Source organism: Sorex fumeus, unplaced genomic scaffold, assembly GCF_029834395.1.
Source record: "Sorex fumeus unplaced genomic scaffold, SorFum_2.1 ptg000098l, whole genome shotgun sequence".
Taxonomy (NCBI): Eukaryota; Metazoa; Chordata; class Mammalia; order Eulipotyphla; family Soricidae; genus Sorex; species Sorex fumeus.
This window is the reverse complement of record NW_026606155.1, coordinates 59,561,825-59,589,688: the sequence shown is the minus strand read 5'-3', so window position 1 is coordinate 59,589,688 and position 27,864 is coordinate 59,561,825. Positions and strand designations below refer to the sequence as shown.

Genomic DNA, 27,864 nt, shown 5'->3' with positions numbered 1-27,864 from the left:
AGAAGAAATATACATTGCCAAGGAAAAATATTTTATCACTACTCAGAATCTAGGTTATCTGCTCTTCTTTCCAACTTCTCTTAACTTCTGCAACATTCTTTCTTTGCTAATTGAAAAATGAGGTTGGCCTTCACAAATACAATAAAGAAATACATTTCTGTTCACCTTTACTCTTCCTGAAGATCTGAATTGGTTCAAACTGGGCCCACACTGGAAAACCTAGAGGAGAATATGAATCCATGGCCTTTCTAAGGAAATAGTGCGGGTGGATGGCAGAAGGAAGGTGAAGAGCAGGAGCTCATGCTTTTCTGGCAATGCATTTATTCCCGACCAATCATAAGAGGCCTGCCCAGGGCTGTTTACCTTGAGATGGCCAATGTTTTCTAGCGGAGGTTTTGGGAGGAAGAGAACTATCACTGCATTGCTTTCTTTGTTTTGAATGAAGAAATGGAGTAGCGAGCAGAAGTGAGAAAACAAAAGAGAAGGTAGATAACAGGTATGAGAGACACGGTGCAGAATTTACAAGTGTTAACCAATGGGTAGAGAAGACAGTAATCAGGTTTTTAATTATGAAATACATTTGGGCATGCAATGCATTTAGAGTGATGATGTTTCACAATGGATAATGCTCTGAAGATTCAAATGTTATATACTATATACTTACCGACTAACAAAACAAGTTCAAATAGGAAAAAAGAAGAAAAAAAAAGAGTCTATGAGAAATTTGATAAATATCTACTGTTCTAAGTGTTCACTGCACCTACAGCATGTTATTCTAATCACCTGGTATAAACATTCTGGAGCTGTTCTGTCCAACATGCTAACCTGAGATGCACTGAAATCACATTAAAAATGGGCTCCTTGATACATTAGCTATATTTCAAGCAGCCTGATATAGTTAGTGGCCACATACTGGACAGTGCAGATAAAGAGAATAACCATAATCATAAAATGTTTTACTGGAGAACACTGGTTTAGAGGATGCCAAATTTAAGGAATATTTCCCTTAAAAATAGAAAATTTCTTCACATCTTCGTGTTTTCAAGGTGAAATCCCCTTGTAGTCAGTCAGCTGTGAGACAAATCAGACTTTTCAGTATGTGTGTGGCATACAGCTATCAATGTCAGCAAACTGTATTCCACAAACAATGGACAGATCTCAATTTTATTTATTGTGGTGCCTAGAATCAAATACCAGGTCTCTGCATGCAAGTCCTATGCATTACCTTGAGCTATAATATTGGTTGGCCCACAAAATTTATTGGGTACTTCCTATTTTCTTTGCTTGCTGACAGATTTGATTCTGTTATAAATGGTTAAAATTACTCGCTTAATGTAACCTTTGAAAATACTGTGAATGTGACAGCAATCCCAACACTAAGAGGCAATGTGATATGCTAGAAAGATAGATCATGGCCTTAATTTAGACAGAGTTAGGTAAAAATGCCGTATCTGTCAAGTTCCTAGATGTCCTGCTGCATCTTGGGCAAATTGATCTGAGTTTTCTTTTCTTTCTTTTTTTTTTGTGCAAATTAGTAATGCTACAAAAATTTAAGTAGGGATGGACACAACTACATAAGCAAATATTCTGGGACAGAGCAGGTACATACTGAGTGTACAAAACTCCCAAGCAGTGAAGAAGAGTTAACAGACTTTGAATTAGGACACAAGCATTAGAAAAGGGATAGAAATTAGAAATATTTTTGAAAATGACCTCTTAGGAAATATAATTGTTGAAATTTTGAGGACATACATAATATTACAATTTTTTGAAAATTAAAAAATATTTTTAAATTTAAAATTTATCTTTTTTTGATACATGTACATATTTTGGGAGCCATGCTCATGGGACCATGTAGTAGTGAGGGTTGAACCTGTATGCAAAGAATTTGCTCTAGCCCTCTGAGCTATCTATCCAGCCTACTGTATGATAATATTCTATAAAATGTGATCATATATTAATGGCCACCTGTCACTGTCCTCCTGTTGTTCATCGATTTGCTCGAGCAGGCCCAGTAACGTCTCCATTGGAGACTTTTGTTGTTACTGTGTTTGGCATATTGAATACATCACGGGTAGCTTGCCAGGCTCTGCCGTGCGGGCGAGATACTCTCGGTAGCTTGCTGGGCTCTCCGAGAGGGGCGGAGGAATTGAACTTGGGTTGGTCATGTTGGCTGTGTGCAAGGCAAATGCCCTACCGCTGTGCTATCACTCCAGCCCCTATTGCTCAAATAACCTATTACTTTAATATTGTTAAAGGAGTGACATGTGATTAAGATTAGTGTGGATGCTTCAAATAAATGAAATAGAAGTTAACACATAATTTCAATTATTTAATTGAAAATAGCACAGAAACATAGGAAACATAGAGTTTCATTTAAAAATTCTCAAGAACATTATTGCAGCCTATGTAAGTGTAAACTAGCCATATTTTATATCCATAAAAATGGGAAAATAAGTTTTAGGGCAGTTTGAGTTCATGTAGATAATGAGTCATAACTCAATTCTAGATTATCTTAATTCAGAAGCGCTATACTTTCAAACAAAACCAAAAACTTTTATTTTATCTATTTTTGGTTTTGGGGCCATACCTGGTGATGCTCAGTGGTTATTCTTGGCTCTGCACTCAGGGATCACTGCTGGCAGTGCTGTGGGGACCATACAGGATGCCAGGGATTTAACCCGTGTCTCCTGTGTTCAAGGCAAGTGCCCTACACACTGTATTATGTCTCCGCCCTCCCCCCATACTTAAGGTAACCTTAAAACTATTAATAATTCAAAAATATTTTTGAGAGCCAGAGATGTAGCTCAAGGGGCTGGAAGACATGCTTTGCATACAGGATGCCACAGTTCAATCCCTGGCACCACATGGTCTCTAGAGCACTACCAAGAATGACCCCTTAGCATGGAGTGGAGAGTAGCCCCTTAGCTACTAAGTACCGTGAGGTTTGGTGACCCCTAAACAAGACTTCTCAAAGGTTAAGAAAGTAAAATCTTATAAACAAAAATGGTTAGCAATTTCCAGTTTATAAATATAATAGGTTATTGGGTAAGTTATCTCTTCAAAAGCAAGGAGCTGAACATATTTAGACATGATGCGCCATTTTAAGTGTTAATATCATGGACCCTGAAGTCAGGGTCACTGAGGGGGGCATACTAGCTTACCAAGGCTCAGGAAACTTATTTGGGTCAACTTGATTTTCCTAATCTCATTGAACTGTGAGGAAGATTCAATAAGAGAAAGCCTGTATAACAGCACAGCAATCGCTCAAGTATTACTTTCAATGAAAATTTTATATTGGAATTAAGGTTGCATGTGGAAATATAACCTAATAATTGTTATCATAAAGGTTAACTTTATTTAAAAATGACATTATTTACCTCTTGGTCAACAACATTTAAGTCAAATTTCCAAGTTTAAAGTACCAAAAAGAGAAATATTTGTCAGCTTAAAATTTCAGCCCTAACCTAGTGATGAGTAAATAAATAGGATTTGAAAAATTACATCTTGGGGACTAGCTCAAAGGGGCTGAAGTATCCACTTGGCATGCATAGAGGCCCTTCAATTCCTGGCACTGCACAAATTCCTCACCCCGCCCCAGCACCAATGGGTATAGTCTGGGAGCCCCCAGCACCACAAGACCCAAGCACTGAATCATCTGGCCTGCCTAGCCAGGCAGAGCATTGCCAGCTATGGTCCTATGTCCCTGACAGTGCCCAAGTGGGAGCTCTCCCCTCACCAAAATTTAGCAAATCTTACAGTTAACAATATAAGTGTAAAATAGCTGCTGAGGAGCGGTATATTTTTTTTCCTTCAAATCACTTCACTGCCTGGGGAAGGAGTGAAACTTAAAAATAAATTTTAAAGAAGGGGAGCTAAAATTAGGGTACCTATGTTTAAGGAAAATTTTGATGATTTTTTTTTTATACAGAGATTCCAAGAGATAGATCTAACCATTACAGTGTGATCCTATTTACATCTGGTGATACCAATTTTGTGAACAAAAAAACTGAGGTTAGTATAAAGGATAAAATAAGACTCTTAAGTTTTTTATAATCACTGTAGGTTTTTATTTTGTTGGCACGAAAATATTTGAATGCTAATGGTAATATTTAAATAGGAATTTAAGTCTTCTAATGGTAACATAGAAACTATGTATATATAGATAGATATTAAGTGTGTGTATAGAGTCAAATGTCAATGAATTTTTAAAATTTTAAAGTACTAAATTATAATTTTGTAGAAAAAAAAATAAACCAAAGGGAAGGTATCTACTAGCTCAATTAAAACAAATGAGTATAAGAGGTAATGTTAAATACACGACATAACAGGTATTTAAAAGATCATGGTTTATGAACTGAAGAGAGTAAAGCTGCTTATTTTGCATGCAGCCAATCCCAGTTCGATTATCAGTACTGCATACGACTGACTGCCCAAGCACCTCCAGGAGTGACTCCATGAGCACAGAACCAGGAATAAGCCCTAAGCACTGCTGGGTGTGACCCCAATAAAAAAAATTATGGTTGTAACAGTGAAAAGGATAATACTGGGCAAATTATGGGCACACCGTTTTAATGCTGAAATTAAAAAAGCTAACTTCAATATTGTTTAGTTTCAGGAAAACAGATCCCTGTAGAGTCAGAGAGATAGTACAGTAGATAGGGCACTTGCCTTGCACGTGGCCGACATCCCTGGCATCCCATATGGTCCCCTCTAAGCAATGCCAGGAGTGGTCCTTGAGTGCAAATTCAGGAGTAAGTCCTGAGCAACACCAAGTGTGACCCAAAAAGCAAAAACCAAAAACAAATGAACAAAACAAACAGGATCCTGTTTTTGGTTGCTGGCATTTTAGAATTCTTTTATTAAAAAACCAAACCAAACCAACCAACAAATAAACAAAAATGCCCCAAAAACCCACCTGACTTGAAGAGGCAATATAATGTTAGGGGAAAATATCCAGCTTTAACTACCTATGTAATCTGGTCACAAAGTGAAGTAATTTCGTTTTGAAGTTTATCGAGTTAGAGAAGAGGTGTTTGCAAAACATAAAAAAGGTAAAAAAGAAAGTCACTGTAAAACTTTGGATATTTTCCACGCATATGCCTGACAAAGATAAAGGGATATTTTCCTGTAATTTTTTTAAAAATAAAGAACAAGAAAAATCTAATAATGTTTTAATATAGTTATGGCAGATCAAGTAAGTGTGACATCACAATATCTCCCTCAATGACCTCAGGGATAAAATTAATTTCCCTTAAGTATCAATCTACTGTCAGAGACAGAATCCATTTTGAGAAAATACAGTTATAAAATTCACAGATCATCTAGATACATCAAACGTATTTTCCGCATCTAAATACTAGTAAAATTATATGGAAAAATTATTTTTTTAGATTGCAGTTGGTAGAATACTATTAATATTGAATCAAGTTAAACAAAACTTAAAATTTAATTATTTTCCATGTTACTAGATAGAAAGAATAGAGGATAGTCTTTGTACGATTATCATATTGCATTTCTTTAAAACTTAATTAGAAATTACTATATTTGTCTTGATAAGTATTTCATATTCATGGGCTACATATGCAAAATTTAAAGTTGATTTTTATTTACAATCTCCAGGGACAAATAAACTTGACCATTATGTTAAAAAAAAACCTTTACAAATTCACACTATTTTATTTATATATTTGTATATTTACTTATTTTAATAAATAATAAAATTTTATTCTATTTATGTTTATTACTATTTGCAAAAAACATAACTCAAATCCATATTGCTATTACCTGGCTTATTGCTCTCTCAGACTTTGAACTTTAAAGGGAGTAATTTATGTATGGGGTGGCTTATAATAGTAAAATTAAAACTTGAGATGACTGGAAGAACAATATATAATTCTGTAGACACCATAATGTTTTTGTTATTATGTAGCACTGTAGCACAATATCCTCCCATTGTTCATCGATTTGCTCCAGTGGGCACCAGTAACGTCTCCATTGTGAGACTTGTTACCGTTTTTGGCATATGGAATACCTCACGGGTAGCTTGCCAGGCTTTGCCGTGCAGGCGGGATACTCTCTGTAGCTTGCCGGGCTCTCCGAGAGGGTTTGGCAGTGTGCAAGGCAAACGCTCTACCCGCTGTGCTATTACTATAAGTACAGTAAATATTTTTATTCTATTGTCTTGATATTTTAACTACTCTGATAAAAATCTCTCTTGTAAGTTTTGAATCTGCAACAGAAATGTCGGGTATATCTAGTAATCCTGAAATAAGTTATTTACAAGTAAAAATACCCTTTTAAAGAATTGCGGTGCTTGAGGCAAGGGTGATAGTGCTCAAGGTGGAGGACCGTACCCAGTGCAAGGCTTTGAGTTCCATTCCTGACAGTGCATGCACAGCTCTGCTGCATGAAGCCCCTACTGAAAGAATTAGAGTGTACATTTCTAATGGTTCCTAAAAGCAAAGACAATTTAGAAAACAAACCGAAATTAACCTGTCACAGTGTTATGTTTATGTGAAATTTTCATTACTATTTAGATAACCACTAGTTTTATGGTACAGAGTTGTTGAAGAAAGAAAATCTTTAAAAATAAAGGCAACAGTTTTGACTTGGTTGATATTACAACCTTGATTTACTCTGATTTGGTTGATATTAACACCTTGATTTAGTGTCTTAAAAGGTCAGGAATTTTATTCCTGGTTAAATGTGAAGGATAAGCTGAAAATATAAAGACATTAAGAGGAGGAAGATAAAGAATTCCAACTGATAAGCAATTTAAAGTGAAAGTTGACAGAATTTCTATTCTTTTGGTGGGGGGGGAGGCGCACCTGGCATTACCCAGGAGTTACTCCTGGCTCTGTGTTCAGGAGGAATCATTCCTGATGGTGCTTGGGGGACCATATGGAGTACTAGAGATTGAACCTAGGTTGGCTGTGTGCAAGGTAAATGCCCTACCTGCTGTACTATCTCTCTGGTCCCAGAATTTATAAATTTAAGGATAATAGCTAAACTTATTACAATCCTGTTATCAGTCCTTTTTAGTTGTAAAATTTATGGTTAATTTTATGATATACAAAGTGTTATTTACATCTATTATAATAGCATGGCTGATATTTTTAGAGCACTCTCTACTATTAAAAATGAAAATTTCAGCTATACTTAGTTTTTATATTTTCATTCCTGTATTTTTCAATCTTCATTTTAAATCTTTTTCTTTACCAAACTAAGGGATTTTAGATAGTGCCAACAAACCAAACTAAATCTTAAGACTTTTATACCACCCTTTCAGAAGACTCAACCTAGTCTAATGTAATTGCCTTTTGCCATGCTTTTAAAATGAACTGAAAGGCTCTAAGTTTTTTTTTTTAGTTATTTTTGTAACAGCCAACTAAGTAGTTTTAATGAAATTAATTTAATTGGATGTTTTTATTTCATTGACCAAGTCTCAATTAAGTAATTTTTTTCAATTAGCACAGAAGAGTACAGTGCCTGTAAAACTTAACTTCAACATAAAGAAAACATACAACATAATGAGTATTTGAAGGCTTATTATGATGAACTTCAAGTATACTGTATTCTTTTTTCTGCTTTCCTTGAAACCTATCGCAAGTCATTTGTGTATGTCAGGAGCCTAATACAGTGCAAGGCACATACAATAGTGAATGCACAGAAATAAACCTAGATGCCCAGTAACAACGCAACACATCACAAAATACAAATACACACCAATTTAGTTCAGTAGTAAGACTTTTCATGCTGGGAAACTAAAAAGGCCAATACAACAGGGTATAACTAGTTTCAACCAAGTACTCTATATTAGTTATTATTTTTATCCCAGAACCAATGTTAGTGTTTCATGCAGACCTGGGTTAGTAAGTATAATTCTGGAAGAAATTTAGTGACAATATCTGAAATGTTTAGTATGAACCAGGGCAGTGTTAAGTTTGTTCAGTGTTTGAGTTACAAACTTAGTCCTTGCTAATTTTTAAAAAAAGAAAGTAGAGGAAGAACAAGGGGTGTTTTGGTTGACACTTTGTCTTACCTTCAGATAAACAGAACTGATATTTAATGATCTAAAGAGGGAAAATAAAATAAATGAAACAATCATAAGGAGTGCAAAGTAGTACAGAAAAGGAAGGCCACGAGTCATTTACTTTCTTACTGATTTATTCAAAATTAGTTATAAAAAATGCAGTACCCTCTCAAAATATTTAAACATTATAATCTATTTTACCAAGTTCTTTTAATTCTAGATCAGTTACTTCAGCTTTATTAGTAAATTAGAGATGATAAAAGTGATATTCTGGCTATACAACTGGATCTTCCAAAGTTGAGGAGAGAAGGTAACTTGTTTATTTTGCAGACAGTTCAGTAACTAAGCCATAAAACAAAAGTCACCACCTATAAAATGTGGCTCAGATAAAATGTGGCGAGTGTATTTTTAAAAGATGCTGACTTTTAAAGAAACTGCATTTAGGTAACAGTATAAATCAAATTGACAGGCCAAATTCAAATATAAAATGATAAAAATGTTTGTACTTCAACGACTGAAATTTTATTCAAGTTTTTTTCTTTTTCAAATTATATTAGGTGATTTCAGAAGAAAAGGGTATTGCATTTCAAGTTCTAAGAATGACAAGTACCTAATACCTGCTTTCATTCTTACCAGCATCAGATGGTAGATGATGGTAGGGCGCTGGAGAAAAAACCTGTGTTGCAAAATCTTCAAATGTCGTCGGTTCTAAATGGTGCTGGACAATTGTTTGCAGGTACCGTGCTCTCTCCTCATAGCTGATTTCCTTTAGTTAAGGATGAACTTAAATGCAGGTTATATCAAAAAAGAAAAAATCTCATAAAAGGCCTACTGTGATTGTTAAATGAGTATTTCTTAATAGATTTTTTTTAACTACTCTTGCACACATAAAAAGTGCTTTTTAAAGAGTAAAAATAGTTTTTAAAGCTAACATTTAACTAAATATCTAACACAAGTTAACTCTGCAGGAAATAATTATAACTGGAAGCCTTAACACAGACATTAGAAAAAAATTATAATACTAAACTGTTAGACAAAAGTTAATGGTTTTCTTCAGAAAGGTGGTTCAGCTTAGCTTTTTCTTATCTTGTTATTCAGTTCAATCTGCAGATTTACTGAAAAGCCATAATATTACCATAAAGCCACTTAAAATATTGTCTGAAAATTTTCATTTGTAAAGATTCTGAAAATTCCTGAATATCAATTTTTTGTCCCCTGAAATCCCTGAACTTCCACAACAAATTGTTCTCATTTTGAATGACACACTAATGTCACTATAATCCTGAATAACTCCATGCAGTAAGATAAACACAGAGTTGGATCTGTCAGAAAAAAAAAATTACTTTGTCAATTATAACACTGAAACAAGCAGGAATATCTGCAAAGAGTCCACAGGACTCCTAAATAGTGTCTAACAAAGCATCTACAGGGCACTGACACTGACAGAAAAATACTGTACTTCCCTTTCACCACATTTTCTTCTTTGATATTATTGACAAGCAACCAGTACCTGGAAGTGTTGTTGCTTTTGAACAACCCACTCCAGGCTTCTTGTTTCAGCAGGCCTGATTGTGCTGTTAGCCCAGAGAGGGCGAGAAAGGGAGAGAATATATCTGTTGTTCACGAGAGCAACTATGGAAATGGCTGTCAAAATGTAGAGCAGCAGGCAGCAACATACAATTATCAGGAAAAACTCACATGCTGACTTCACGTTGTACAGTTCCTGAACTGAGAAATCAGTTAACCTTTCTTCTACAACTTTTCAAAGTTTTCCTGCTGTACTCAATGTGCCACATTGATAGGCTTTAAGCAAGACACTTAAATAATCACAAAAGATAAAAATTTGCCGGTTGGGTCTTCTTTCTTCACTGAATTTTTTTCCCTAAAAGCCCATTTTAATACCTTCACCTCAAAACTCCTTACTCTTGTTTTGAAAAAATGAAATTCAATTAATTACTGTAGTACTGCGATTCTAGCAACTGTAGACTGAGACTATAATCCAGATTATAAAAAATTTTTGATACATATAACATTTAGTAACTCAGAAGGAGAGACCATAAACAATTACATTTACAAAAAGGCTATTGATTATGAAAAGGAAAGAAGCCTAAGAGTTAAAGGTTAAGACTATATCCATTAGGTACTTGACTTTGACTGTTAAGTCTTTTGCTTTCTAAATGGCTTAAGGATTCTCTTCTTGTATTACAATTTATTTCATGCATCAAATATTGGTAATATTCTGAATTCCAAATTCCTTGCAATTCATTATTTTCAATTCTGCACCCTGGGTTGAATTTCCAAAGAATTTTACTTCTGAAATGGGTAACAACAGGACAAGATGCTTTATTAAAATGATTGATAAAAAGGATTTTATGGGGTAATATTATAGACATTTTTTAGTGTTAACATAGGAAAGTAATATAGCACACTCTTAAAAGAGGGTATGTAGTTATAAATGGAAGAGGATGAAACTGATGGTTCAATCTAAATAATAGCACATATCTCACAACTTGTTGGAAAGTACTTTTTTTCATTGGGGGAGATTCACAGCTGCCGAATTTTCTGCAGTTAATAGAGTCCTTTGATTCACAGCAGTGCCCCTTGTACAAAAAATACTGGCCTTTGTGTATTACCAGAAACTAATTTTCTATTTGGCTGAAAAGGGAAAAATGGGGTTATTGCTTCTCCCTCCTACAGAGCTTTTCATTATGCCTGATGCACTCAACTTCTAAGCTCTTCTGAGAAAAAAAATAACTGAAGAGGCAAGAGGTAGAAAAATGAGCTTGTTAGCACATTAGAAGTGAAGTATCTTGGTGGGCCCTAGAAATTCCCAGTGGTGTGTTAACTTATCACTCTATGCATGCTGGCACTGATAGTCTCCCAATTGATCACTCTCTTTTCGCACCAAAGGTGCTGCCAGGAAGCAAAGGCTGAAGGCCCACAGGAGAACAGTCTGCTATCAAAACAAGCTGTTTTTAAAAGTCTGCTTGAATGGGTAAAATGCTTCATGAAAAGTAGGGTGGAGACTCCTACCTGCTTTTAAAATGCTCTACTTTCAGAGGGCCTATAAATGAAATATTTTACTTTATCTTATTATACTTAGAGTTTACACAAAAAGAAAGCAAATGTTAATATTTTTAAAGCAGGGAGAGTATTTCCAATGTAATAAAATTTATTAAAGAAAATGAATATGTAGATAAAATACATTTCTGAGTGTGATTTTATTTCATTGCACAAATGTATATTTATAAAATTCAAAGAAACCCTATAAAACAAAAATTATCCAGATATTACACATTTATTTTATATAAAAACACAACATATTTAATACAATCATCTTAAAAATCTTGAACACTGAAAATCATGTTTCTTAAAATGAAATTTTAAATAGTCAAGTTTAGATGGAATAGGGAAGGAAAATCAAATCAAGGTTAAATTTAAATAAAAAGCTGTAATGCTTATAAAATATTTTAAGACAGGGTAATGTCTAACATTTCCCTTTGGGGGTATTTTTGTCAATTAATTAGGGAGTAACAATCTAAGGTATAAATTCAACTTCCAAAAATTATGATTTTCTGAGTTTAATTAGCCAAATTAAGGCAAATCAATCTAATCTATAGTATTCAAATATCTGTCCCCCTTTTTACCTTGGAAAACATATATGAAAGATATAATGAACTTTTAAGTACTTAACCCATAGTCCTGAGTCAAGGTGAATTTGTGATGGAGATAATAATAAAGTTCCCAACAGTGCTATTAGCATCTGGAACGAGAACAACAATCTAAAGCAGTTAATTCCTATATCTCTATTATAAGTCAGACACTTATTCCTTAAAAAAGGCAGCTCTCTAGGGAAGAGTTATTAGTAACTATAAATTGAGTGGCATACACAAACATGATGACTAGCAACAAGACAGATCAAGCCATATTCCTACTGCGAGTATATACAGCCACTGAAATTAAAAAAAAAATAGGTGAGTGATTAAAAAAAAGACTAAACAAAAATTCAGAACAAAATTTAAGGTTTAAATCAAATTAAGCAGACTTATGTTGTAAATTTAAAACAACCCAAGCCAAAACCAGCTAATAAAAAACATTTGATAAGGGAGACTTTTAGCTGGTAGGAATCTTTAATACACAACTAGCCAATCAAAAGAAATAACACACAGGTGCTGTAATCGCAGCAATATAATTATCCACTAATCCTTCCTTCCACTTTCTGCAATAGCAGTAAAAGGGGAGAAGGAGTTGACTATTCCAAAAATAATGAAGCGAACTAAACATTTTCTATAGCATAAAAATAATTTGAACCTAATCTGTGCTTCATAAATACCAAGTTTAACATTATTTATTTTACAGAGTTTTATTTTAAGCATGCAAAATTACTGATGGCATTTGGGGTCTAAATCAACTGTCAAGAAAGTGGGCTTCAATTTTAGCTACATCCTAGGAAAATATAGATGAATTCCCTGTGTAATAGTTCATCCAAATATTAAATGTAGACACACATCCCCTCTATTTGCTAGATGAATGCTGAGATAAGGGATATAAAAAAGAGAGTAACCCAAAAGTCTTCTTACATCTATACTGGCAACAGCAGCTTATATTTCTATCTTGGCTCTGCACTCAGGAATTACTCCTGGCAGTTCTTGGGGGACCATATTGAACCAGCTGCATGCTAGGAAAATGTCCTACCTATTGTACTACTGCTCTTGCCCCTCTCTAAGGACAATTTTTAACGTTAGCTTGAGGAATATATTTGTATTCATGGGCAAATACTCTTTGATGACATTTCTTATATAGAGTATGTATAATTGGATCTCTGATTTATTCTAAAGCAAGGAAACTGATTCTCTTGGGAAAAATGGACATAATATGAAGATACTTCAGAAGGTTTATTAATACCTTAGTTTCTTAGTGTCACAAACATTGTGGGAAAATAAAAAAGTAGATTCGATTTTAAAGAAGTAACAATCCCTCCTTTTCTACAATAATTTTCTTAGTAATACCATATAATTTTGAACCTCTTTTATGCTGAGAAAAGGCTTGCAGTTTTGTGATCACTGATTTCCAGTCATACAAGTATGCTGGGTAAAATCAAGTATTATTTGTGACTAGTCTCAAATAAATGAAAATGTACATTATACGTGGCAAGAATAAATATAAAATATAAATATCTTATATTTAACTCAAAAAAGGAGTCACTGTAAACACCACAGACAACACTTTAATTTCTGCTTAAATTTAGGCTTACTGTTACATTTCCTAAAAAAAAAAAAAAAAAAAAAAAAAAGAAAAGAAACACTATTGGCTCCTTATTAAGTTAAGGCAAAAGTATACAGTGTTTATATCTGTATCTTTGAGTATGGTGACCTTTAAGATTTATGACCCAAGGGGCTGAAGAGGTAGTACAGTGGGTAGGGTGTTTGCCTTACATATGGTGTTGATCCAGGTTTGATCCCTGGCATCCCATATGGTCCCCAAGCACTGCCAGGATAATTCCTGAATGTAGAGCCAGGACTAGCCCCTGAGCATTGCTGGGCATGACCAAAAAAAAGACTTATGGCCCATTCAGAATTCCTGATTTAATAAATATTTGCCTATATTCATATTTCTATGATATCCCCCCACCCAATTTTAGCACTTGAGAATTTCATCTTCATTCTCTATACTGATGATACCACAACAGTAAGAGGAAGAGGGAAAGATCTGTTTGACTTAAACTTTTTTTGAGTTCTAACACACTGAATAGGCCGGTGAGATAGTATAGCAGATAGGGCTCTTGCCTTATACACGGCTTCAATCCCTGGCATCCCATATGGTCCCTCTGAGCCCTCTAGGAGGTGATCCCTGAGCAAAGCCAGGACTAAGCTTTGAGAACAGCTTGGTATGGAATCCCCCCGCTCCCCACCCCAACAACTACTGTAGCACTGTAGCATTGTCCTCCCACTGTTCATCGATTTGCTTGAGCGGGCACCAGTAACGTCTCCACTGTGAGACTTGCTGTTACTGTTTTTGGCATATCCAATACATCACAGGTAGCTTGCCAGGCTCTTCTGTGCAGGCGGAATACTCTCAGTAGCTTGCTGGGCTCTCTGAGAGGGGTGGAGGAGTCGAACCCGGGTTGGCTGTGTGAAACGCAAACGCCCTACCTGCAACAAACAAAAAACCCCATCCCCAAACAAGCACCAAAAATCAAAACAAAAATACTCCAAACAAAAAACCCCTCCAGTTACAGTGATGCTAGCAATGCGATTTGTACTGTCACCTCCAATTGTGAGCCACCGGTGGTATGTGCCACTTCTATGTGTTAAACTATGCAGATTACAGCTGTTGACACTATGGTTAAGAATTTTAAAGATACTTAAATTAGGCATCACAAAGTTTGGAAGATGGCTAGTGGATTGAGATTGACTCTAGTGGGAGGTCTCATATCATACAATTCACCAACTGTCAGAAATTGGCCACCCCCTGCTTCTAGAGAGCCCGTTGTTACACACCAGTTGTGCCTTTCCCTTATGTTTGCTCTCCTAATAAACCAATGGGGAGAACGATGTCATGGGAGGAGAGGCTGTCCTTTTATCTTTTCACTGGCAGCCCCTAACACAGGAAACAGCAGTACTCAGCGACTGTCGATTATAATGGAAGGATCGTTTAAGTTGGTTTGATTAGAAAACTATGTAAAGAGAGTCCCCTTCCTCTCATCCTAACTGGACTCTGCAGAGGGAGAGTCGGGACTTTCCCAAGGTGGAATTTAGAGAGTTTGACTCAATTTCCACCACTGATTTAATTCACCTTCTTTGAAGAAAAAGTGAAATACAGTCTAGTGTAGACATCTTTGTAAGGTATAGCATATTACATCTAGCAAGGAAACAGAAATGTGTACTGCCTCAAAAATGTTAATTACCTCCCAAATGAAGAAGTTCAAGGGGGTCACAGAGTTAGCACAAGGGTGGTATAAGGCATGTGGCTTGGCCTGATTTGATCCCTGACACTACAGGATCTGCGCAGTCCTGCAACCTCAGTTCCCTGCACTCAACTGTCACCATGCTGGTTCAGGACAGGCACGCATATTTTCAAAACGCTTCAGTTCAAATGAAGAACAGAGACAACAAGGGCAGAGTGATAAATCAAACAGTAGAGTCCAGGCTCATGTGAGGCTCAGCACTGCATCATACTGCGGACCCAGCACTGTCAGAAGCACTCCTCAGCACCCCTACTCCCACACCCTGCTGGATGCAGCTCCTGATCTAAACAGAGAGGATACAAACTCCTGAAAAAATACTTTGGAGATGTAAATATTTAGGCAGTCAGGCTGAGGCTCAGACCTAGGGAACTAGCACCTGTGAGGTGAGCAACACCCCTCGTCCTATTTTAGGTTTTTTAAAAGTCTATCTTGAGAAGACAGTTCCCAAGACAACATTTACCACAAATATTTTTGAACAGTCTGAACTACAAAAAAGACACTTACCAATATCATTTTCAGCATACTGAGAAAATCAGTAAAATGTTTCTCAGCAATAAGTCTTGCTTTGATGGAGAACATAAATCGATTTATTTGCTGGGAAAAACATAGGTGCAGACTAGTTGACTTTGGACCTCAACCAGGGTCATTTACCAGGTCTAGGAAAGACCTGCTCCTTCCAGAACTAGTCAATCTCACTGATCTGGGTTTTGTATGTAGCAAAAGAAGTTTAAGAGGTAGTTTAGCTCAAGGATGGTCAATATAATGAGTATTAGTTTAAATTCTAAGACTGATAGTTTTTTAAAAAGTATATATTCCACAATAGCCAATGCAGTTAGAATCTTTGGCATGCTCTACAATGAGAAAATAAGCTCTATTTAGCTCTTTTGTTCTACAAGGTCTTCAAATACCTTGTCACACTGAATCATGGGGAAAAAAGAATTTTGAGATATAGCATGTGGACAGATATATTTTTTCCAGAACATCTAATTATCCTGAAATATAGAGGAAAAATGTATTTTACTGGAACATGAAAGATAATTAAGTGCCCCAAGGACTAACAGGCACTGCTCATTTATAAAATATAAGGTGAAATTAAACAAATGATTCTTATAAAGTCCAGGTAAATACTATTTCTTGACTACAGTGGCCAGTTTAAGAATTGTGCACTCTAGCTCTAATGCAGTAAAAAAGATCCTAAATATAGAATGAATCTTGGTATTAACATTGATTATTTGAATTACATTTACAGAAACTTTTGAAATGTGCAACAGGTTATGACGAACTCTTTTCTATTTACTTTGTGATGTTGTGTATTAATGAAATTCTTTAGTAGTTGATACTATCTACACCATGAAAGAAAAGCTGTGATTTGTCAGAGTAGACAAAGCTGGGCTTTAATCCATCCTTTTAACCATACTGCCAAGTCTATATTGTTTTCACTGCGTCTCAATTAGGAGACAGGCAGGACACCTGGTACTTCTTTATCTAAGTCCCATGGGCTGCCAGATGACTCAAAATCCATAACAGGTGCTAAGGCAGTGTGAGGATAGTCGTATTATTGAAAGCTGGAGTTGAATAAAATTTGAACCCTATATAATTGCTCATAAATCAGTCAATTACTAAATGAAAACTAAGTAAAAAGTTGATAAGCCCAATTCTACCTAAGTTCATGTAAATGTATTTAAAAAGATTAATCATACATAAATAGGATTAAAAATTAAAACCCACATACAGGTTCTGAAAATCCTTCTAATTCAATAATCCAATAATTAGGGTGGTTTCCAAAAATCACTAACATGACTACCAAATAAATATATATACATACATACTCACACACATATGTATGTTTGCATTCTATTTTCTTGAAAGGCAAATGTGAAGAAAAACATTAAAACCAAGTTATCTGGATTTAAGATTTAATGAAAGTAAAATAAAATTTCATACTCTAATTCTTGATAACATTCTTTTTTTAAAAAAAGAATCATTAGAATCAGAATAAGATTTTTAAAAAAATATTGAGGGAGGCCAAAAACCATCACTTTGTATTATTCTTTATGGGGAACAAAAATTTCAGTGCATTAAAGTTGAGGGACTGAATGTGTGTACTTGAACTAAATTCTAAACTTGATCCTTGTCAGAAAGACTGCAAAATGGAAAAAAAAAAACCCAACTAAATAAGTAAAATTTTACAGTGTACAATTACTTAAGTTTTATCTCTAAATAAATGTGCACTAACTAAATTAAGATTTTGTTTAAATGCTCTAATTATTAGGAGTACCAAAAAGTGATTTTATTATCATGGTTGGGAGTAACAAAATACAGCAAACTGTCATTTAAGACAGTGTCATAGAATCTATGATAAGCAGTATATTCGCTTAAACTAATGCACTATATGCCCGTAGGGAATGATAGACTTAGAGACTGGACTTTAACATCAAAATCTGCCCATTAATCTTGACTTAAATATAATCTATTCTGCAGTTAAAAAAAAAACTCAATGAATTACTGTTTTTGAAATATTGCACTGGTGCCCATTATACTAAAATCATTTAAGGGAACATGAGGAGATGGAATACTAGTAAATTTTACAGGCTTGCTAATTCTGTATAATTGCATTTGGTTTTTCTCCAATTAGGCAAGAGTGTTCCATTTAAAAAATGTATAGATTAAGAATATTTTCTTAAAATTTCTCTCCCTAGTCCCCTATAAAGGGTATGTTGCATAATTTACAATATGCTAATATTATTTAGTCAACTTAAGTACAACAGAAAAAAAAATCACCTATAAAAATAGCCCATGGGGTCAGGATCCTGGTGACTGGTGATAAACTTTTTAATATATATTTTTAAGGATTACAGATCATTAATTATACTGGAATGCCCAATTGCTTGATTCAGATTGACTAGAATAAAAATGCCAAGACCCAAAGTAGTGTTTAAATAAGCATCATGGCATATAATAGTTCATAAAAAGAAATCCTCACATTTTAAAAGATAACCAAAACTTAATTTCATTAGAGGGGCAACTATGAATTACAGCTATCAAATACTTATTTAAATGAGAAAGCTAATATATAATCTTAGGATATTCTAATTTATTTCTAATGAATCATTCACAATTGCAATGCTAAAATCAACTTACATTTCTATGTTAATATAGTTTATATGTATATATATGTATTTAGATGAAATTTGGGAATTCTAACAAGTCCAATATGAGAAAATTCAGGCATGCTACCTTAAACTTTATCAGATATAAAAATTATGGGAGTTTAAATCTACTTTCTATTATGTAATTCTAAAAATAAAGTAAAAAAAAATACAAACACAAAATATCACAAAGCCAAACCGACTTTTGCTCTGCTATAATTTGGTGGTCTGAAAATAGATAATGGTATGTTAACAAATAATCACTACAGGTGGTTACATAAATATATTTATTTGCTTTCTTTTTGATAGTAGGTATGTGCTAAATAGAAGTCAACACTCCTATCAAGAGAGTAAGTAAATGTAGAAACATCAGTTCTCCAACAGCTATTTTTGCTCCTTCTCTTTTCTGAACAGCAATTAGTAAAGCAACCCCTTCCCCTCCTCCCTAGTGCTGTCAAGCTGTTCAGAGCAGTTTGTGACTCGACAATGGTACCATTGTGAATGCTCTCTGGGCTTCCTTCCCACAGAGAGTTAAATGGGCAGTTCCTGCTGCCCATGATTGGTGTCCAGTGAAATAATACTCAAGAGCCAGGTTTTATCAGCTTCACGCCAAAGAAGTGAAGCCAGGGAACCCAAGCCTTCATATCATACTGGACCATATGCCAACCCTGATGGCCCCAAAGGTTTATCACTAAGAATCAGGATCCATCATGTCCCTTGTGAAATTTCACTTCACATACCTTATGTGAAATGCAAAGCTTCACTAAAATCAAACCTTCTTTACAATTGGCATGAACAGATGGACGGTAACAGTGGTTTGGCAGGCAAAAGTTAAGATTTCAATAGGATGTATTCTAGTGTTTGAGAGGAAAAACAGAAGAAAATAAGGGAGATTTGTGACCCACGTAATTTTAATTTCATTATTGAGTTATTAAAAATTCAACAGCAAACCCCCTTATATTCTGTAAAAAAATGGATTAAAAGCATTTCAATTCCTATATCAAACAAGTTTAGAGAACAAATTTGGCTTTACATCCTTCACTCTTTGCTGTCTGAAACCCCCCATAGAGCATCTGAATCTACAGTTGTATTCATATTTAAGCAGAGTAGAAATGACTTGAATGTTATGTAGTAAATGTGGTGAATAAAAACATGACCATATTAATGCACCCTTATTCCTAACAACAACATAAGGTTAATTTAATAAGAAATCAAAAAAAAAATCCCTATTCTAGACCAGATGAGACGTTAATTCAGATGAAGTAGAGAAATTCAAGGGTTGTGATTAGGAAACAGCCCAGCCCAAACAGAGTTCTCTATCTTCCTTCTGGTGTACTATGATAAGACACAACTGTTGGGATTGGCATAAGGACCACACTGTCACACTTGATTTGACAAAACAGATAAGATGGTGGCAGTGCTCTCTTTTACTTTGCTATTTTCGATAGAAGCTAATGTACAAGTACTTCATCAATAACCTAAAAGTAAATGATGTGTGAAGAACAAAAACGTATAAAATTAGTTACAGCATAAAAAGGGCTTGTTAAAAAGCAAGGAATATATTGAAATAAGAATTATGAACATTTGAAAATTATTTAAATGGCACCTAAGTACAAATATTATAAAATGCTTAGACATTCTTCATTTCATTAAGGAGGACTACTTATTACTGCTATTAACTTAGCATTGCTGTACAACTAATAATTATAAAAATAAACTATAAAAGTCATGAACATATTTTTTTATTTCATTAGAAAAGGGAAGTAATACATTTAAAGTTGTGTTTTGCTACTCATCTTTGCTTACAATGGCTTTCATATAGTAAAAATTATACAAAACAGGGGCCAGTAAGACAACATAGCGGGTAGGGTGTCTATACACAGCTGATGGGTTTTGTCACAGGCGTGGTACATGGTACCCAAGGTGCCACCAGGAGTGATCCATAGGCACAGAGCCAGTGGTAAGAACTGAACACTGCCAGGTATGGCCCCCAAACCAAAACCAACACAAAATCTAGAAGAATCTGTCACCTTTAGATACTGGTTGTTATAGTTTTGTGTAACACTGTAAATTTATATTGGTTTTCCTTCTCCTTGACTACTTTAGCAGAAAGAATCAGTTTTCCCCAGTAGAGTCATTGGCATTTTTTTCCTTTCCCTTTCCTATTTTAAGTAATCTCCTTAGTCACCCTACTGTGCAGATATCATGACTACTGCACTCTATCAGAATGTATGTCCTGCTTTCCTCCCGCCTTCCTCCTTCCTCCCCCATCTCTCCCACTCTCCCTCCATTCCAGAGTTGTCCTTCTCCCTCACGCACTAGAGGAGGTTTTTTTGAAATCAGGGAATCCTTTTTTTCACTCCAAGAATTTCCCTCATAATGGCCCCTATAGATCAGGTAGTCAAAGAAGAGTTAACGGGAAAGACAGGAAACATGTAGATATATAGGGCTGGAGAGATAGTACAGAGGTAAAGGCACTTGCCTTGCATGGATGTGACTGCGGTTTTAACACTGATTCAGATCCACGTACAGTAAATGATCCATTGACCATACTAGGAGTGTGACTCCACCCTCCAAAACAATGGGTTAATATGACAATGAATCAATATGTCTGAAAATTTAACTACAAAAGGCCTTTTTTGGAAGTGAAGATTACCATTTTTATTATTTATATTTGCCATTAGTTTATTAAGTTCTTGGCAGTAAAAGTAAAAAATTTAAAGTACATATAGAAACAGCAGAATGTTAATAGAGTTGGCCAAATGCAGAAGTAATTTTTATGAGTATTCATGGCTCAAATGTGGGAAAAGTCATTCTTATTTTTTTCATATTCGCAAAACCTTAAAAAAAGACTATTTTCTAGAGAATGCTGACAGACAATGCTATTTTCAGACATACTGGCTCAATTCCAGAGACTTTTTTGATTTAATAAAAAAGACCTTTTAAATACATGTAAAAATATTTCTACAATGATCACTGAGAATTCCCCTCAAAATACCAACAACACGATCAATAAGCATATATTTCTATTCCTCAGAAAGAACAGTTGAGCAAATTAAAACTGATGTGATAAAGAATATATTGGCTGCTGTAAGAGAATTAGACAAATCCAAGATCCCTGCTTATGTAATTATTCTGCTTGTATACACTGACCATAATGTTTGACAGCAAAATCCAGGCCAAGGAGGTATTTAATTACATGCTTTCTGGCAAAAACTTTATCAGTAGCAATGCTTGTACCTTTAGCACAGCAGTCATGAATGCTCCTAACAGAGGAGACTGCAGGTAAGTAAGAATGTCTTTGGAGAGGCCCTCCTGAAATGACTGATACAGTAGGCAAATGGCCGTAAGCCGTTCAAAGACCTGGAAATGTATCATTGGTGAGACATGTAAATAATTAGCTTTCTCTAGAAGCATGAATCACCACAACTATAGATTGTAAATAAAAAATGAGTATGAAGAGGGGCTGGAGCGATAACACAGTGGGTAGGGAGTTTGCCTTGCATGCAGCCGATTGGGGTTCGATTCCCAGCATCCCATATGGTCCCCCGAGCACCTCCAGGAGTAATTCCTGAGTGAAGAGCCTGGAGTAACCCCTGTGCTCTGCTGGGTGTGAGCCCAAAAAAAAAGTATGAAGAATAAATGGCGTTTAAAGGGATTGGGAACTCTCAGTGGCATCAAAGATGTAAGAGGCACAAGATTCAAGAGTAAAACTGAAGGCCTCAGCATTATCTAGGTCCCCACAGCTATCCCTTCCTCTGTCTTTTTTCTCCCGTGGCTACCACTTTCCTTGCCATAAAGCATTTGGGTTGTTCCTTCTTGGGGTGCAACTCCCATCTCTCTCCCCACCATAGAAATGGAAGTAAAGAAAAAACCTTGCTGACAGCTAATCTTTCAAAACTATCATATGCTAAAATAAAAATAAACTGATAATCAGTAAAAATACAAAATACTTGTTTACATTTGCTATTATGTATTAGAGACAATTTCTTTTGCTTCTAGGTTTCTTCTTTATTCACCTATCCAGCATGCTCTTATAGTTGCAATGCAGTCTAATACAAAAGCACAAACTATAACAAAAACAAAAATAACTGATATTAAAACCTGTAATAAACTTAAAAAATATAAGCAAATAAATTAATAGCAACTGTCCAAGAGAAAAAAATTATTAGGAATCCATCCATCCATAAGTCCATTAACACGATTTTAAAAAAAATGTACTTTTTGGGGTCACACCCAGCAGTGCTCAGGGCTTATTCCTGTCTCTGTTCAGGTATTACTTCTTGGGGGTTTGGGGGACCATATAGAGTGCCAGCAACTGAACCCAGGTGAGCTGTGTGCAAGACAATTGCCCTACCCACTGTTGTATAACTCCAGTCCTATTTACACTGTCTTACTATAATTAGCCACTAGATGTGTAGCATTATGTTGAAATCTAATTTTTTTAAAAAAAAGATACGTAATATGCACAGAAAAATAAATCCTATAATTTTTTCAAAATTATCTTATTTGGGTCATGAAGAATAAATAATATTAGGTGAAAAGAGAGGGAATTTTGAGCTATAAAGCCATCCAAGGATAATAAATATATTTTATTTTATTTTCATTATTTTGCTTTTTGGGTTACACTCAACGATGCACAGGGGTTACTCCTGGCTCATGCACTCAGGAGTTATTCCTCGCAGCGCTTGTGGGACCATATGTGATGCTGGGAATTGAACCCTGGTCGGCTGCATGCAAAGCAAACGCCCTATCCGCTGTGCTATTGCTCCAGTCCCTAGTAAGTATATTTTAAATGGACACGCATATGGTGTCCTGAGTGTCAGTGTAGTGAAACATGAGGGTAAGGGTGTGGTAAAGAAAGGGAGGAATGAAAGTTTGTTTGACAAACTACAGTGAGAAGTATAAAGCTGGGAGTTGTTCATAGGCAAAAAAAATCTAGACAAGAAATACAGAAGTTAAGACCCATTGTTAGACTTTTAGAATATGTAGATTTTTAAAATTTTTTTTTGGTCTTAGAAGACTTTCTAGCATAGATATGGAGGATAATAATAACACCATCAATTACCAACTTACAATCATTTTCTGAGCTCTTGTAACATGACAAGCTGCTTAGTGCTTCATGTGGATAATCTCATAATCCCTTAGAACAATCCTGTGTTTGGTTGTCTTTTTACAGCTAAAAAAGTTCTGGCATTTTTAGTATATAGTTTTGTGAACCCATACTGATTTTCAAACAATCAGCTTCCATATTTTAAAATGTAACTAATGTATAAATTATAGTTTTTACTTAACAATATTATCTTTTGAAGACATAATATATCAAAGACAGTCTTTACATAAAATTATGTAGTTTCTCAATAAACTCACTGTCTTCAAGAATGATATGGTAGCAATATCGATGAGCCTCCCTGAGAGGTTTTATAATGTTCTACCATAATGAAAGGCAAACTGCATTAGTGAAGCCAATCAATTGTATTTCATTTTGTTTTGGCTCTCATACTTTTGCAATAGATTCTTTACATCTGAGTAGTAGAACTGCAGGGACTACAAACTGTGACTAATTGAAGAATGATCATTGACTTGTGGTAATTTGTCTGATAAAGTTAAACAGAAACCCGATTCTGGCATTTAAGAAAAAGTCAAATCTAAACAGATTAGAAGAAATCAAATAATATTGGTCTGGTACAAAAGAATATTAAAATAAGCAACAGTGTTTTTAAAAAGATGCCACTTAATTTTATATGTGTATAAAGTAACATTTTAGAATTACATTTCAGAATGACATATATACATACACATAATGTTCCAAATGTTGTATGAATTATATAAAAAACATACTGCATTCTCTCTACTCAAAAATAACTTATTTGAAACTCAGATTTTTCTATACATTCTTCCCTGATTTACAGACTCAGAATATCTTCTACCTTAGAATTCTCAGCATTTTATCTTTAACCAGTGAGCCATTTTGTCACTATAATACACTAAAATATTAATGTCTGTATTACACTTTGCTCATTAAGTTACAAGTGTACTACTAAAAACAAGATTGCCATCTGACATGTTCTTGCATTTCTCAAAATTTTTACCACTACCAAGTAAGTGATCATTAATTACTTCTGACAGAAAAAAAAAGTGTAGTTCTTAAGCTGACAGATTTTAAGCTATTAATCACTATACAACATTTGAATTATTTTTACTGAAAAATAAAGAACGCTTCACATTTGCATGCCATTCTTGCTCAGAGGCCATGCTAATCTTCACTGTATCATTACAATTTTACTTTATGTGCTGCCAAAGCGAACACATTTAGATTTATATACTTTTCTCAAACAATTTTATAAAAAGGTAAAGGTAAAGGCCCTCCCGTTGATCATCGATTTGCTCAAGCGGGCCCAGTAACGTCTCCATTGGAGACTTTGTTGTTACTGTGTTTGGCATATCGAATACATCACGGGGAGCTTGCCAGGCTCTGCCGTGCGGGCGAGATACTCTCGGGAGCTTGCCAGGCTCTCCGAGAGGGGCGGAGGAATCGAACTCGGGTTGGCCATGTTGGCTGCGTGCAAGGCAAACACCCTACCGCTGTGCTATCGCTCCAGCCCAAACAATTTTATAATATGGATAAAAAACAAAAACATAAAAAATGGGATATGTGAGATGGATAATTTATGACAACTTGGTTTGGTCATGATACTGAGTTTTTGACCAAACAGTAATTTTTTTTTTTTTGCAGGGGGTACACTCAGCTGTACTCAGCTGTACTCCTGGCTATAGACTCAGGGATCAATACTGGTGTTCAGTGGGCCATACACGGTGCTGGGGATGAAACCCAGGTTGAATGCATGCAAGACAGGCTTGCAAAGCATGCTGTAATATCGCTCTGGCCTCCTGATCAAACAGTGTCTTAAATGGTGTTATAAGGTTTTGTTAAAGATGTGATTACTATTCAAATTAGGATACTTAAAACAGACTACCCTTTATAACATGGTGGGTCTCATCCAAGCAACTAAGGACCTAAAAGACTTAAAATCCTTAAAGAAAGAAAATATTTTACCTGAGATGTCTTTGCACTACACTTCAACATCAAGTCTACCAAGTAATTTCTGCAGACTCACCAGTTTCCAGAATTATGTCCACAATTCCTTAAAATCAATATTTAAGACGCATATATAAACATAACCTATTGATGAGGTTTTTGAGTATTCTAGTATATTACTATATACTGTAACTTTTGAAAATTTCTATGCATAATAAATCCTAGACACAAAAAGTACATATATCACAACATATTTAATATTCTTATAATCAAGATGTCCCAGGATCAGAGGATTGTTTTAAATTTTAATTTAAAGAATAGATTCAAAATAGCTAAGATTAAGATTAATTTGCCTTTCCAACTTATTTTTGGTGGTGCCAGTAATTGAAGTCAGGGCCTCACACATGTAAAGCTAGTTCTCTAACACTAAACACATCAATGGTCCAAGGAATTAATATTTCAGAATTATTATTATCTTCCTTCCCCCAAAAAAACAAAAAACAAAGAGCAAGAATTTGAAACAACAAAAAACCTCACACTAAAAACAAACAAAAAAACTAACAAACAAAAAACCCCATCAAACTCAGAAGACACAAATTAAGAGCAAAAGCAACCCTCCCCAAGATATTCTTTTGACTGGCACTAATAATGATAGTTAATATGACACTGAAATACCTCTTAGTGTCAACTGTTTACTTAGAATCTGCCTAGTCTTCCTTCCTATTGCTGTTTCAATTGTAATTGCATGATCAAACCAGCAAACTGAACAGGAGACATGAAAAAGTAGCTGACAAAATCAGAGGTTGCAAGAAAATGCTTTTCAAGTACAAGTAATGCAAGAAATGACAAGTGAAGTGAGGGAGACGTTTCAAAGCTTGAAAGACAGTCATCAATACTGACAGATTACTGTAATTCTGGCTGCCAGCATGATCGATTTGGGCGACATATGACAATCAATATTGTTCTCATTTACCGAACAACATTAGATTCATAGTTACAGAAAAATGTCCCAAGAATAAAATTTGAACTGTATTTAATGATCATAAAGAGCACAATTTATGCTGTGGAATCTTAGTGGGTACTTTTACTGGTCATAAGATAACTGACACAGCAGAACAATTATCCAAATATAATTGAGTTTATTACATATTCTTTTACTCTTTCATTTCTCTTATAGGGATTAAAGCGCTAACTTTGGAGGTTTTCAAAGTCCACATCTATTTCAATTTCTTTGCAATTTTGCTTAAGTTTCATTGATCTGCTTTAGAATGCATGCTTTTTCTTTAATGGGAACTTACCTAGATTTGTCAAAATCATACACTTGAAGACTAGTATTTCTTGAAATGTGTGCTATTCTGTAATTGTAAGACATACCTAATTTCAGCAGATTGAAACATCTAGCTAGAATTAGCTAGAATTTAAAATTATTAAATTCATTCATTAAATTAAAATCAAGTATTCTGCCTGTATGAAGCCATTTCCCCCAATATCTGAAATATAAAACTTTGCAACTTTTTCCAAAAGATGATTATATTTTTACTTCTGATTAACAAAGTCTAGGAGTATTTTACAGTTAGAAATTGCTCATATTTAGAGATGGGGGAAGAAGGAATGAAACAGACTGAATTTAGACCAATAAACTTCCAGCTATAAAAGAAATATTATGGGGACATAAATGTCCAGCAAGGGGAATATAGTCAATAATATGTATCTCATTTAAGATGGTGCTGCTGGTTTCTCAACAGTGTGAATATGCTTAGTTAAGAGTACAACATGATTCAATAGAAAATGGTAAAAATGATAAATTGTTGTTTATATTTTATCACAATAAAAATATTGCAAGGAAATTGCTCGTAACTGCTGTGTAAATGGAAATGTTCATGTTTAGCGCTTTCATCTGAAGTTACATCTCTTCATCTTAGGATTTTCTTCAGTGTAGTATCTATTAATGTCTCAAGAAGATGGAATTTCACAAAGTAAGCCTAAAAAATCCAATCAATCAGTCAATCAATGTACCAACCAGATATTAAAAACCAATTCAGGCAATTCCTTGGTGTTGGGTAGAGTTGTTTTATATTGACTGTGATCTTTACAACATAACAGAATTAGTCACTGCACACGCTGATGTATTCTATTTCATTTATTAAGTACATCCAAATTTATTATCTTACTAAAATCTTCACAAGAATTCTGAGACAGTACTAAGCTGCTTATTTTAAAGACGAAGAAAATGAGGTCTGAAGATTTTGTGACTTGATCAAAAACACAAGGCAGAGTTCGAGGTAAAAATCAATGTTTCTAACTGTAAATCCAGATATCATATTTTTAGATTGACATGAAATTCTGAAATAGTTTAAGCATGAACTTATACGTAAGAAAAATAATCTAAGTTATTTTTAAATTTGCACTTTTAAGTACTTGGTAGATGTTCATACATTTGTTGTTATGTTCCTGAGCTACAGCCCGCTGTGCCCAGGCAGGGATGCTGTATGATGCTGGCAAATAAACCCAGGTTAGTCACATGCAAAATAAGTGCCTTGCCCGCTGTGCTACTTTCTCTTTTTGTTTTTAGGCCACACCTGGCAGTGCTCAGGAGAATCACATGAGATGCCAGGGTCTGAACCCGAGCAAGGCAAACACCTTACTTGCTGTACTATCTCTTCAATCCTAATCT

At 34.9% G+C, this 27,864-nt stretch overlaps 1 protein-coding gene and 1 non-coding gene across 7 annotated transcripts in view; both read right to left on the bottom strand.

Annotated features, from left to right (window-relative positions):
• The window catches only part of RALGAPA1 (Ral GTPase activating protein catalytic subunit alpha 1), a 220,919-nt gene that overhangs the window by 2,633 nt on the left and 190,422 nt on the right, over positions 1-27,864 (bottom strand). For 5 of the 6 annotated variants that reach the window (XM_056133139.1, XM_056133142.1, XM_056133143.1 and 2 more), the window contains one exon: positions 8,669-8,793. In XM_056133139.1, coding sequence (XP_055989114.1) covers positions 8,669-8,793 — 125 coding nt within the window. Of the gene's footprint in view, positions 1-8,044; positions 8,076-8,668; positions 8,794-27,864 lie in introns of all 6 variants that reach the window. The other variant, XM_056133141.1, reaches the window with a different exon arrangement.
• On the bottom strand, positions 24,357-24,461 carry LOC130042174 (U6 spliceosomal RNA). Its single transcript, XR_008795146.1, has one exon. It is a non-coding gene; the product is annotated as a U6 spliceosomal RNA (small nuclear RNA).